At 32.8% G+C, this 15,203-nt stretch overlaps 1 protein-coding gene across 1 annotated transcript in view; it reads right to left on the reverse strand.

Annotated features, from left to right (window-relative positions):
• LOC143910856 (ras-related protein Rac1) overlaps window positions 1-15,203 on the reverse strand; it is a 34,235-nt gene continuing 19,032 nt past the window's right edge. Inside the window, exons 2-6 of the mRNA XM_077429459.1 lie at window positions 4,155-4,226; window positions 1,973-2,153; window positions 1,750-1,884; window positions 946-1,110; window positions 1-851 (exon numbers count right to left, since the gene is read on the reverse strand). Of these exons, the coding sequence (XP_077285585.1) occupies window positions 955-1,110; window positions 1,750-1,884; window positions 1,973-2,153; window positions 4,155-4,226 (544 nt within the window). The 3' untranslated portion in view covers window positions 1-851; window positions 946-954. The remainder of the gene's footprint in view (window positions 852-945; window positions 1,111-1,749; window positions 1,885-1,972; window positions 2,154-4,154; window positions 4,227-15,203) is intronic.

Genomic DNA, 15,203 nt, shown 5'->3' on the forward strand with positions numbered 1-15,203 from the left:
TATAATTTTGGATGTCTTCTTAATACAAATACATATATTTGATAATATATATACATGTATATAATTGAAGTATAAGTATTACTCTTTGTGGTTTAACCCATATATGCCCAAGAAATTTTGTTCTATTGTTACGGAATATAAAAAAAAAACCAAACAAAATTATAAACATGTACATACATATGTGTGAAGCATTCACTGTGACATTGCATGAATCCTCAAAATCATAATATGATACATAATAATAAGACATTAAGGCTATTTTTAGAAATATTAAAATATTTGTTTTAGCATTACTACACATAGATTAATGGACATGTTTGGGTTAAAAAATGTTATATCACATTTTCAACAATAGCGAATAAAAAGGAACAGTCTTTCCATTGAATTCACTGTGCGCACCTAACAGAGGCTAGTACTTGCACATTTATTACACAAAAATAACCGAATCGAAAAAATACGGTGCATTTATGTGTAGCAAGTATTTTAAAACAAAATTAAAATCATAATAGATCAGATTGTAGTCTGAGATTATTGATAAGGTAGTGTTTTTTCCTTTACAAATGCAAATTAATATGTATTTCTATAAGTAAATGCCAAATTATAAGTGTCAAGAAGCTCGTATTATAGAACATATAATATAACAATCAACATGGGAAATTTACAATGAAGCAACATGTTTACTTATTTCCACATAAAATTGTGTAAAAATATTCACATATGCACGCACACATACACACACGTGTTCTTCACATTCGATTTGAGCGTTCTCTCATTCGACAACACCTAACTGCTATATCCATAATTTGTTTTTATTTAGATAACATCTTGCCTAGATAGTGAGTAGTGTAGATCTGTAACCAAAAAGCAAAAAATAAATTAAACTCGATAATTCCACGACTTGCATGATCTTCAAATATCACAGAAGTGGTACATGTATATACATACGAAAGCACACTACAGAAGAGAACATTTCCGTTTTGGTTTCACTTGTAATACAGGACATAGCACAGCCCGGATGGCTTCATCGAACACGGTCTTGAGACCTTTCTGCGTGAGCGCTGAACACTCTAAATATTTTACAGCACCGATCTCTTTGGCCATGGCAAGTCCCTGAAACAAAAATTAAGATTTATCATAAATGAACTTCATGTACATATAAGCAGTAAAAAAAATTCTATTAACAAATACATATAGCAGACAATCTTATAATATGTATTCATATTTTATTAGTATAAATTATGTATCGCCATTCAAACATTGACAGCAGCAAAGCACGTTAAGCTATTTCCTATCTTTTTTTACTCTAATTATATGTGGTTAACCATTTTACCAAAAGGTCAATTGGTCATGAAGTCTACACTGATCGAGCTTAAGTGTCTCAAAAGGTGACCAACTTAAATTTTTATTTTTAAACGAATGCAATGTATGTACATATGTATACGTGTACATACATATGTCTAACAAATCTAACATGTTTGAAGAAATTTATATACAAAAATAGGTAGATAATATAAGAATTATAATTCAGCATACGCAGAAATCATAATGACAAAATAATATCAGATATAAGAGAAAAATGTGATGGCAAGAAGTATAAGAAAAGTAGTGAGGAGCATACAAAATAAGAGCTGTAGATTACATGTTTGTATGTAAGTTAGAAAAAGTCGAAGGAATTAAGTATAATGGAAAAACTATCCACCTGGGATGTTGATATACATACACTATACATATGTATATTATATAATTTACCTGTGGATATGTGATCGGTACGAGTTTTTTATCTTTAAGTTTTTCAATTGTGTCTTTGTCTTCACGCAGATCCAATTTTGTTCCGACGAGTATAATTGGCGTCGAAGGACAGTGATGCCTGACTTCTGGATACCACTAAAACACAAAAAAAGTATTAACAACAAATTGGTTAAATTTTGTAACATGCACATACATACAATATATGAATTAATAAAATTTTTACCTTCGCTCTGACGTTTTCAAATGAGGCTGGATTGACCAATGAGAAACAAATAAGGAAGACATCTGTTTGGGGATATGAAAGTGGCCGAAGTCGATCGTAATCTTCTTGACCTGCTGTATCCCATAGTCCTAGGTTAATAGGTTTTCCATCTACCATAACATTCGCAGAATAGTTATCAAATCTGAAAAACACAATTATTATAACAATTATTTAACGAAAACTTATACAAAATTACTTGATACTTTAATCTCGCGTTTTTGCTCTTTTATGCATTGTGTGCGTATAACAAAGGGAGGGCCTCTCTTAAGAAGACGCAAAAGAAATAATGATGAGGAACCTTACCGTTACAATAGACGCTACCATATATCAAACGACAAAAAAAAAGAATAGCCTCAACACTCACTACAAATGTTCATTCGATGAATGTTAAATAATATTTTAATAATTATACGTAGAATTTACTTTGCAGGGTGATATAATTAGAGACATCAGTGGAATCTTTAATATGTCTCGAAGCATTCTTCCATATATTACGAGAGGAGTGAGCGTAGCCTCGTTTAAAACGAAAGAATTTCATTAAGCGAGAATTTCGCGAGAGGAAGCAGAACGAAGAAAGTTAACTTCCGTTTGAATTAAATTTAAAAAAAAACGGAAGGAAGAAAAATAAAGAAAAACTCGATCGAAAAAAGCAGGAAAAGAAATAATTGAAGGAGGCAACGAAGTTTTGTTAAAAAAAAAGTTTACAACGAGCATCAAAAAAATACGAAAGATTTTTCATCACCTTTTGTGAATTACAATAAGGTATACGTGAAGCAAATCGATAACAAGAACTCACTACGAACACTAAACTAAAAACTGTTCACTGGTATCACAAAATATGTTAAGTCAACTTTACATAACTTTCTCGTTCACTGAAACAACTTTGAAATTTTAAAATTAAGTAATCCAACAGTGTCCGCAGACAGTCGTAAAAACATAAAATGAAAGAATTTAAAATTAAAATGCAATGCAAATAAATCGTTTCTATAATGGATGTCGGAAGAAACGCTTTCGCCGACAATAAAACGCGTATTTCCTTCAGGAATCCCAAACCAATTTATCCAATTTCGCCAAGTAGAGCGAATGCTTATGCATATGTATTCATCATTTATATTTTTATAGAAATGCCAATCATTAAAAGCTTTTCCCACCCACACAACATTATAGTATATGTACGTCCAAAACGTCGAACGACACGAACCAGATCGAAAATATGTACTCTCAAGAATGACACGTAAGATATGAATGCAAAATAAACTACAATAAAAACTGACTTAATCGAACATTACAATAAGCCAAATAAATGACCTCAAACGCAGTTAGATAAATATGAATAAAAAATTGTTTCTAATTTTAAAACTTCGGTTATTCGGTTTAAAAGCCAAAAATCGCCATATTTGGCACTATTAAACTGAGCAACAAAAAGCCACGTTTTTGAGTTTACAATCAAGTTCGGCCCACTGAATTCGGATATGATACTGAATTTTGTTGGTTCGCTTTCGGTTTCGCTCGAAATATAAGCGTTTAAAAAAATACGCAGTTTTCTTGGTTTTGCGGTCTTTAACCTAAAATCTAGTATTGCTGTGTCAAAGTGAGTGTTGGAATCAACAATCGATGTATTTTCTATTGATTTTGATGTTTATTTATTGCTATAAAATACTTTAAATTAATTAGCTAGCGAATTGTATGTATTCATTGGGCCAGTTTGATATTATCACTATGTTTGCAAAGATAAACAAAAAGTCAAAAATAAACATTTTTACTTTATTTCCAGTGCTATTATGCGTTTATTTGGCTTGTTTTTATTTCACCGCGTTTATAAGGGTTGGTATTTACCTCAATATGTTATCTATGTAAACACTAATTCGCACGATAAATAAACGTACATATGTATAATACATAGTACATAATTTGTTGTCGCTCGGTGTTATTAATACCGTTTCCGTTATATTTATTCTTATTTTCTCCTTGACAGAGATGGATGTGAATTCATTACATTTATGTATAAATAAATTTAAATATTTACACATACATACATATGTATGTATGTATGTACGTATTTCATAATTTTTCTCCGCAACATATGAGCCAATTTATGATACGACAAAGAAAATTTAATACAAAAGTAGACAATAATACTTACACAGTGGGAATATATTCTCCAGGGAAGGCATTTGTTGTGTAGCTGATGAGAAGACATGTTTTACCAACCGCTCTGTAACAAAGAATCAACCATTAGCGACCATATGACAAACAATTAAAAGTACATTAGAGATTAAACAAACGTAATACAAAAAAAAAATCACAAACAGAAAATACGACACGATGTTTCGTCTACCTTCGAAAGAGACAACGAAGATCATTTATTAAAACCGTATAATGGAAGGGGGGGGGGGGGTACATTTGTAATTCCGTAGACATACATATTTAAACAACGAGACTAACTTCTGAAAGAAAATTGTGACGAGCCCAAATTAAGTCAATTCAGATTCAGAATAAGTAAGTCCCTTTTCAATGAGATGACAACGATCAAAAGTGTAATGGAATGTTTGAGAAATTGTGATCGATTATACATAATATATAACAACAATTTGGCATTCGATGTTCGCAATTTGTAAGCAGGATGTCGCACTATTGTTTCTTCCTTTTGGACGCGTGTTTGGTGCCAATTGATGGTCAAATCAACGCGTGGGTAATCGGGCTACGTGCGAATCTTGCGTGTGTGTGTGCAATAAACTGGTGGGTTAACTAAACTTTAAATACATATGTATAATAGATATTATTCCGGCCGAGACTTTCTTAGGTTCATGACAATTTTTAAAAAAATTTGGGTGTGACCAATCCATGACTTTATCTATGTATTTGAGGAATATAAGAAAATCACAAAACAAAATTCTATATTGAACCGTACAGACACATTCACACATACCGGCATCATTATGAAATACTAATAGATCAATACTAAGCATTTTCGAAACAAATGTATGGAAACTTGCACAAGACAAAAGTTCCACTTCCGGTTGTCGGATTTTGTTCAATTTTTTTTATTACTTAAAATCACTATCAGTATTATACACAATAAATATCAAAAAGATTAAAATAATATAAAAGGTCAAAATAAAATAATGAAATAGTTTAAAAAAAAATACTACTTCCCTTTTACGAATTCTGACCAAAACATTATCAGCTCTAAGTTAGTACATACATATATAATACAAATATAAATTTTCAGCTTGATGCGTTCAGGGGTGTGGACAGAGTAGTGGGTACAACATTTTTGACCTTTCTAATAGGAAAAAATCCCACTTCCAGTTTATTAAATTTAGTAATTTTTTTATTATTTTCATCACATTGATACATTTTTTCATCACAGTGATACAATAATTATACTTGATTCTTTTCGTAAAGAACGCACATTTTAAAGGGTCGAAAAAAATCGAATAAGAGTAAACTGCCACTTCCGGTTGACGGATGCTTAACAAATTTTATAGATAACTTGGTAATACGCTTAAACTTGTAGATATGAAATTTCAATTCAATAAACCAAAGGTTTCTGAGAAAAACATAAAAAATCCTCGATTCTCTAGAGTAACAGTACTACTTCCGGTTCAGATAAAAATATAAGGTTACATCTATTACATATAAAAAATTTTCATTCCGATTTAGTTAACGGTTTGGGAGATAATTGAATTCAAAAACTTAAAAAAAGAGGACACCTAAGAGGTAGCATTTCCGGCCAACTTAAAAATTTGAAAAAAAATTACGTCGTGTCGATAAGAATTTCAGTAACCGATACTAAGTTTCAGTTTGATAAGACTAACGGTTTTCAAAAAATCCCCAAAATACACAGACATAGACACACACATTTTTTCTAGATCATGAAAACGTGATCAGTGATCGATTCTGAGTTCGAATCCGTCAAAATCTCGAGTTCAAATTTTCGCATGATCACAAAAATTCATCTATTGTTACTACGTACATAAATAAAGTAAAAATATAGGAGCGGGTTCTGTTACTGTAACTGCCGCCATGCAGTACAAGTATTGAATTTAAAATGCGCAATTTTCTGAAATAAATTTAAATCTTGGGAAAAATAATGTCACATAACTATATGTATTTATTTCTCATATATAAAAAAAATTATATACAGGCTCATGGTGTGGGGGGGGGAGGGGAGCAGATAGCCTCAGGCGCAAAATTGAGGGGGGCCACAAAACGAAAATGACAATATTCTCCATTTAATTTAAGTAAATAAATAAAAATAGGGGAGGTTATCTGCTCGTAACGTAATACATATATTTAACAATTGAAAACTAGCACACAACGTTGTCGACACAAAAGGGTAAACTCGCAACATGAACAAAATGCGTAAAAACTTTATCAATTCCAGTCGACCTACTAACAAGTCAAGGGTGACTTCTAATTTAAATTCATGAATATTCCCGCAGTGTACAAGTTTGGAGAAAATCGCATAAATTATTACTCCCATTGTGAAAAGTCCCTTTTATTTCCCAAAAATTTTCCTCTCGCTTCGGACACATACACACATATGCACGTACATCAAACCAATATAACTATGCATATATGTATAGTGTATATACACATTGTGCTAAAATCAGCAAGGAAAACGATAACTCGTTGTATAATTTTCCGCATAATGTAAAACAATGCGATAAGACAAAACGAGCATATTGTATGAAAATTTATTTCATAAAAGGGATTAATTTTTAGGGATTGAAACGAGCTCTGTAAAAATAAATGGCAATAAATCTGAATTAACCTCTACGGGTTGGGGGGTCTCGCGTGGCGTGGCAGCCGAACCCCCGAAGCGCTAGCAATTAGTCGAAGCACTCTCTAGGTGGGTGGGTGGGTGGGTGGGTGAATGAAAATGGAGAATGGGGACGAGGTGGCGCCTTTGTAGTCCGACGAAAAGGGCGCTACGGTATAATGACACCTAGAGCTCCCAATGTGGGTCAGGTAGTCATAGTAGTCTAGATAAGATAATAGAGTGCACACCCCCATGACAAGGATGGGGTAACGTGATGGGTTGAGAACGTGTCGCGAAGGGTTATAGTGATGACGCGAAGTCACGAAATTGTGCTAAAATACGTGACCAGCCATAAGGGGGGAAAATAGCAAAGCCATTTTACGTATATATGTACATACACGTTCATACAATTTCCATTATATTTACAATGCGACAAGTCGTAAATGATCCCTATACAAAATGCGTTATCAGTACACGAACTAATCAGTATCGATAACCAAATTGCCAAGTTTTAATAAAACAGCCAACATTGAAAGAAATTATTTTCATAGTAAAGTATGGTTAATATTAGCCGAATGATCTTACGCGACAAGTCATGTGTCAAAAAGTGGTTGTCTCGCTGAAAAATAGATGGTATAATATAGTGTTTATAAATTGTCAGTTTCATATGATTCAGCGCGAGTCTGTTTGGATGAGATGAATTATTGATTTTGTTTTGTAAGACCGTAGTGACGCATTGGGGTAACCTGTCATGAATTATTATTTTGTATCCATTTTTAATGTAAAATAAAATATCTTGTATATAAAACCGAAACGGCATCTGTAATTCGTTTTGTGATTAGCTGGTTTGTTCAAAGACGTTTGTAATTGGTCGGTGGTTAAATAATATATATTTTTTTCAATTCAAATAAATTTATTAACAAAACAAATATAGATTTTTTTCATGGTTTTCATTTCATTTCCATTTACCGAGAGAAGCCGGATAACACTACTAGTATGAAATAAATAGAAATGAAAAATAAGAAACTATGATACGTCAAAATGTCAAACTAGCGATTAATTTGCTCATAAAATACTCCGTTTGAACGTTTTTGGTGACATTCAACTTAAAATTTCTAAATCTTATAAAGAAAAATATGTACAGTGCCGTTCACTTCAATCGCAACATTTTCAATTTTACAGTTTGCATGATTTTTGACAAATATGACTTGGTCAAACTAGTCGTCCTTATTTTTTTTAATCATACGAACTCTTAAGAATCTTTTGGTATTCAGAAATATTATTTACAATTCTAAATTAATTCAGGATAAGGAAAATCTTTTGAGGACGTCAATTTTCTTCGAAAACACCATGTCTATGTAAAATGTAGCCACTCAAATGAAAGATGAATAAGAACTTCATAGAATAGTCCCAAAATATTAACAACAATGCCTTTTTCAATAAACAAAAAACTGTTAAAATAAAAGGTTTAGAGATTCTGTTGAGAGATTTTTTGTTGTTGAGGGAGAACGACCAATTTGAGGGTGTTGCGATTAAAGTGGCCGGCACTGTATTTTATAAGCACACGTTCGTTAATATGTTACCAAATGTGTTGCCGGTTTTTGATGTTTAAAAAACACAAAATTGATTTACATTTATAACTAAAAAAAACTAATAAGAACGAGTATTTCAAATATTCATGAAAATCAAATAAATTTTTCGATCAAATTACAAACTTTCAGAATCAACTAAATAAGTGTGTCATGGATACAGTGTGGGCTGATATTGCGGTTCATTTTATTCACAAAACACCAAGAAGCCAAATTGCATAAAAATGAGCACAAGCCACACATTTCCTTACTAAGATGTTGAAAATTATGCAAATGACAAAAAACATTTGAAATGCTGGAATGGATATTTGGAGTAGTTCGCAAACGCACGTACATAGGTTAGGTTTCGTTGAACAATGTTTGGGTCTTTTCGACGATCATTACCGGAGATAACAATCTTTCGCGGTCTAACCCCTTAACTGCGTTTCTAACACATTGGCAAGATTAATAGGGGGGCTTTGGGGTTCCATTGTAGAAGCGATTTTCCGTTAAAACGATGTCATTTCATTGCCCTTACAAGTCTCAGTCATTTTGGCTAAATCGAATATTAAATTAATACGTAAAAATAAACATATGAGTATGTGAGGATCTTATCCGATAAGATAAGATATCAAAATTGGGATTTTCCTGTAAGGCCTTACTGGTATATATGTAAAAAAAAAAAAAGCTCTTTAATCTAAAAAAATACAAGTCGATATGATACCGTATCTTATTTTACACGAACGGTCTTACAGATAAAGTCCACATACAATACATATATGTATATGTATATAAATATTACGTACATATGTGTTTCATTAAATTTCAAGTGGCAAAAGCAACTGTATGGTTTATTAAAATTGACGTTCATTTGAAAAATTTAACACATCAAAGGCAACACATATGATAAGTATTAAATAAAAAAATGCGTAGGTGATTTGATACATACATATGTAAGAATAAATCATAAATTCATAAGTGTGATTTAGTATTCCACGTCGTACTATCGTATGTACGAGCGAAAAAAATAGGATATATAGGTATTGAATAAATTGGCGAAACTTTTCAGATTGCGCAATGGAAAAGTTTAAACAGCCACCCTTTTTCAGTCGAGATTTTCACGAGAAAATTCGCCTACCCGTGAAAAGGGATCGACCTACATACCGTTCCGGAATTCGTAAAAGGATATATTATATAAACAAACGTCCTTTGGAGCGTGTAAAGATACCGGTTTTTCACGTAACGGTAATATAAATATTTACGTGGGTAATGAAGTGGAGCACGGAAAACTTATCCCTGTCCTTTTTCCTTGAGGAAAGCTCAACTTTTTTTCCAGCCCCTCATAGTAGATTCAAATCCGAAAATGATTATGACAACGAGGGCAATTTTCCCTTCGTGAGAAATGAATTTATTAAATGGCGTCCGGTAAGACTTGCGAACGGCGAATGTTTAAGTCTTATCTGGACAGTTAACACACGAATAAAGAACTGTCGGTATTTTCATTAATTTTGTCACTTAATTTTTTTTGACTATCGTGATGTTTGAGCACAAATTGGGCCTTTTAATAACAGATACTCAAACTGCCAAAGCCACGAACGTTCCATTCCATATGAAAGAGAATTATATATGTTTGTATATATGTACATACATATATAGGTGTTTATAATTATTGTATACAGGTATAGATTAATTTATACTAATACATCACAGACCAGCAACTGCACGTTAACTGCAGTAGGTATAAAAATATTCTTTAGTACATTCCATGTTACACATTCATATTATCCATAATATGTACGTGACGTATCGTAACTAGTGTTGTAAGTCGAGAATATTATCGGAGAACTAGAATATTCTCCAAAAAATTATTCACCGAGGATTTTCTTTTTTCTTGGTTTTAAATATTGATGTATAATACACATAGATGGGCCCTGACGTGTGATTTTGGTCGGAGATCTTGTCTTCACTAACTGAGGGGTGCGGGGGGTTTAACTAGCGGGGAAGTTGGAAAAAAAATGGTTTTTTCCCTACGACGCAGCGGTACCTATCTACCTACTAAGAGAAACTGCGTGCGCCATGTATTTTGCATGCGCCAAAAGGGAGACCAGTATAAGACGTGAGGGCGGATCTAGTGTATTATACATCAATGGTTTTAAAACATCTCTAGATAGTTTATTAGCTTTTTAGACGATTCTAGGATATTTTCAGAATCTAATAGTAGTAATAGGACTTTCTAGAATGTCAGAGATTTTGAATGAAATTTTTTCATTCTGACGACACTGAATATGTCATTTCGTCATTTTAACATACGCGCACTACAACCATGAACGTTTTCCGCGAAATTCTCACAGGAATGCAATGCTTATTAACTCTGAAAGCAATAAATTATACATATTTTTATTGCTTTGGTGAACATATTTAAATGAAATTGTTTTGCATTAATTAATTACTTTTATTCATTTCCGCCCTCATCTTTACCGTTCACATGAATTTATCTAAGAATTGTAAATAGGTTTTTGAGCTCTTTTTCCTATTATACTGTACATTAACATTAGAAAAATATAATACTATGATTACTAACAAAATTAAATTAAAATTGTAAAATAGAAAATGATCAGTAGATCAGTAACTATTAAAATAGATATAAGATGTCTTGTGAACATAATTTCGTAATAATAAAAAGCATTTAAAAATCGAAAGAAAAAAAACACATGAATTTATCAATTTACTTTCATGTTTTTCGACGAAATGTTTTAACACAAATTTTGTACGAGTTTGGGTATTTTAATTGTTATTTTACAACAGTTAATCACATGATACTTTTAAACACAATACATAATATTAAATCGTAAATTTATTATGTTTAGAAAAGATAAAAATTGGTAAATAAACAATGCGAGTTACACTAAAATGTCGGTTAGTTTTTTTTTGCTTCCAGATCTATAAATAAGTTGCTTTAAGTTTTTTTCAGAAATCGTTAAATATTTCAACAAAAAATACACAATAGGCGTAACATTTCTGTTGTGTTACGCCAACTGCTCAAAAGTCATATTTGCTTACCCTCTCTCTGTACAGATAAAATGCAAAATGTTAAAAAATATTATTGATTAGGTTTTTTGCATTAGTTAAGTAAAGTCTTCTCTCATCTTACCGTTCACATGAATTTATCCATTTTTTGAAATTGCAACGGAATAGTTTAAAAGCCCTCCAGATGCTCTAAAAAAGAATATTTTCGAAAATTCTTGGTTTGGAGAATATTCTCCAAAAGATTATTACCGATAATTTTACAACACATAACAGAGGTAACCGACACGATCTACAGAAACGTATCAAGCAGTGACGTCAGTGGCGAGTGCACCCGTACTAACGAAAGTGCCGTCATGCGCATATGAATATTTTTGGAAACGTCATATTGTGACAATATGAACTCGACGATACGACGCAAACAATATTGCACTGTATCGTCGCACTCTGTAATGTATACGTAAGCCGATTTTGTCGTGCATTCGTCCAAAACCAGTAGTAACGTGCCGAAAACAGGCGGTGCTGTATAGTATGAATATAAGTAGACTTTTCCATGTAGTGTTTTGATCGTATTTGAATATTCCACCTAAATATCAAAAAGCCATAGAAAAAAATCTCTAAATCAAATTTTTAAAAGATTACAAAACTTTATCTATTGTTATAATTATTGTGATTTGAGAGGTGGGGGGTCTGAATTTTTATTAAAAAATATGTGACGTAGCCAAGTAATATTTGATACCCCCGATTGAAACTGTCAATTGAGAACAATTCGACATTTTAGAAAGTGTCGTAATCGTAAGTCGTGCACAAATTATATGCATAACAGGTGCGCTGTGTATGGCCGAGCGAAAGCTACATAAATTTCATTATAAATTTCACGAGCAAATACATAAAAAATGCGAAAAATTTGAAAATGCTTTTTTAATAACGCAATTTTAATACAATAAAATAAATAAAAAAACCGAGGAACGAGGAAAAATGTGAAGACGAATTTGACATTTCATGTCGTAACGGAACGAACGTTTATATGTAGGTCGTTATTAAATCGCGATTTGATTAAACCAAGGGAAAAATAAAATGCTTAATGGGTCGGTAGGTTTCCGCATAATTTTGGCGTTTTATTGAACGTACAATTGAGCGAATTAGAGTGGGGTTTTTCGTGACCCCAAAGTTCAGACGGTGATGTGTATTGAATTACCACTTGGTGTTGGGGGTCATGCGGTCAATAGAATATTTCCCAGGTTCAAAAATCATTCCTTTGAGGTACCTTGTGATTAAACGGAGCCAATTCGGAAAATTCAATAAACCCAGATTCCTTTCCGTGCTCTAAAAAATTTAATGGCACTGTGAACTTTAAGGCCTATTGTGGAAAAACTATTTATCAAGTATTTTCCAGAGATAGACTTCTGGGTCGACGGCCCGGTTATGTCATCGACTATACACATATTCTTATGTATGTATACATTACTAACCTAAATAATACCACCTTTATAAAATATCGCACACTTGACGTGAAACATAAAAAAATTTACATGACCTTTATGGGACAAAATATAAGTGATGACAAGATGTATTTTTAAATTTTGCAATATATACATAATTGGGTTCCTGCGTGATAAAAATAAATGGTGGAAACTTATATTTTTTTTAGCATTAATAAAACTGAGCAACAAAAAAATCATGTTTTTACAAGGTTTATATTAGTTTCACTTTGTTTACTTACCGGAGTGGAGATTAATCAATCTTTACTAAGTTTGACCCACTGAATTCGAATATGATAATGATTTTTGTTGGTTTCTTCTCGTTTAAACGCTCGTATTGCTATGCCAAAAGTGAGTATTGGAATTAATAGTCAGATGTTTTTTTTCTTTATTGTGATTTTTTGTCATATTCGAATTCAGTGGACCAAACTTAGTAAAGATTGATTACTCTTGGCTCCCGTAATTTTTATTGTTGCTCAGTGTAATAGAAATATATGAGCCGTTACATTTGAAATTGACGCAAGTCCACGTGTCTTCATTTGGAGAAATATTTCGCAAAACATTAAATATATTTTTTTGCGTTTAACGATATTTAAAAATATAAATTTTAAAAAATGTATATAAAAAATTATCATTTCGTATGAATTAAATTTCAATCAAAATTATGATCCCGGCTTAAATTAATGTAATTAAATATATTACTTAAAGCCTTGGGTCGCCTTTATATATTTTCATCCTTGGGTGAAAAAGATTAAGTTATAGGTGTGTGAACAAATAAAATCTCACAAAACGAGTGGCTGGCGGAAAGTCAAACATATAATCCTGGCCACTGGCGGAGAACGAGCTGTCATTGTCGATTCTTAAAGGTGTTTATTATGATTATTTTTCACCATCGAACTAGCGGAAGTAATTTAAATTTCTATCGGTGATCAAACTGCGCAAAATAGCGAAGTTTCAAATCGGAAGAATGTAGGAATAGTGTTTCTGAAACTGAAAATTGGACTTCCACCACTTTCAAATATAACGGCCCATATATACATACACATATATATCAAATTGTCAAGTGTAAGTACCAAGGTCATTAATACCGGGTTGACACGATGCGAGTGCACACAGAACGAGTACGTTAATTTGGTCACTCGGACGTTGCTACGTTACGAGTAACGTCGATTGATCAGAGGACTCGGACTTTTCGGAGATTTAATCACGTGTAACGGATAAATAACGCAGTCAAATCCTTAACGGTAAAATCTTGCAAAACATCCAATTTAGTAGGAAAATTGCCAAGTTGCAAACTGAATAATTCAATTGCAAACCTAATCTGGGTCACGATTCGGAAAGGCTGAGCGCCCCTGACACAAACACACACTGATTCAATGCAAAAATAAATTGAAAAACCACAAACGACCAATAAAAACTAATTAATATCTACCATCATCGTCCGCAATTAATTAATAATTCATCATTGTATAAAATTTCGCACCGTTATCGACATTTATGCTTACATTACACAATCAAATCTTGCTATTATACATACATATGATACAACAGCACAAAAAATGAAAGTGTCGAGTACACACATAATAATACCAATAATGATAGCAGAAATGACTCAGATTTCTTATACAACGTTAAAAAAAAAGTTGGAAGGAAACAAACAGTGCACATGTCACTCCAGACAACGTCATCTCTTGTTAAAAGTCCTGACGCGGCGAGTGCACATCCTGGGGTCACGAGAGGTCGAACTTTCATCTCGCACAAGGAGATTTGAGCATTTCCTACACACATTAAAAAAATCAAACGTGTGTTTTGCACTACACACTACAGGAGAAAAACTTAAAACCAAATCGGCTAAATACTAGGAGTACACTTAGCAGACTAGTTTCGTGCAATGTTTCAGCGTTGCAACGCTTAGGGTGAAAACACACGGAGTGGTATGGGACGTCACGTCCCTGGCTAGTAAACAGTGGGTGTTCCCCAAACCGAATTCGGGTGTAGTTGCAAATGCAAAATGGGAGGTCGCACGTGTATGCATATCCATATGCAACCGACAAGTTTCTCCTACATTTATTCAAATATGGGATTCATCGTTATCGATCACCGTCAAGCAAGGATAAAATATCACCGAAAACACTCCAGGGGGTGATGTTTGGAACTGTGTACCATGTATATGGGCTAGGGGTGCTGCGTTTTTTCGCATATTTAAAAGTATCTAAAAAAATACACGTACAGCGTACCACTCAACAATTTACTGCCGTCCGCAAAGAAGTTTTACTTCAAATAGAAAATACAGTAACTAACACATACAGCGAGATATACTGTATCTGGACGAGATTTAACGTACAAACGAA

Source organism: Arctopsyche grandis, chromosome 4, assembly GCF_051622035.1.
Source record: "Arctopsyche grandis isolate Sample6627 chromosome 4, ASM5162203v2, whole genome shotgun sequence".
In the NCBI taxonomy this organism is placed as follows: Eukaryota; Metazoa; Arthropoda; class Insecta; order Trichoptera; family Hydropsychidae; genus Arctopsyche; species Arctopsyche grandis.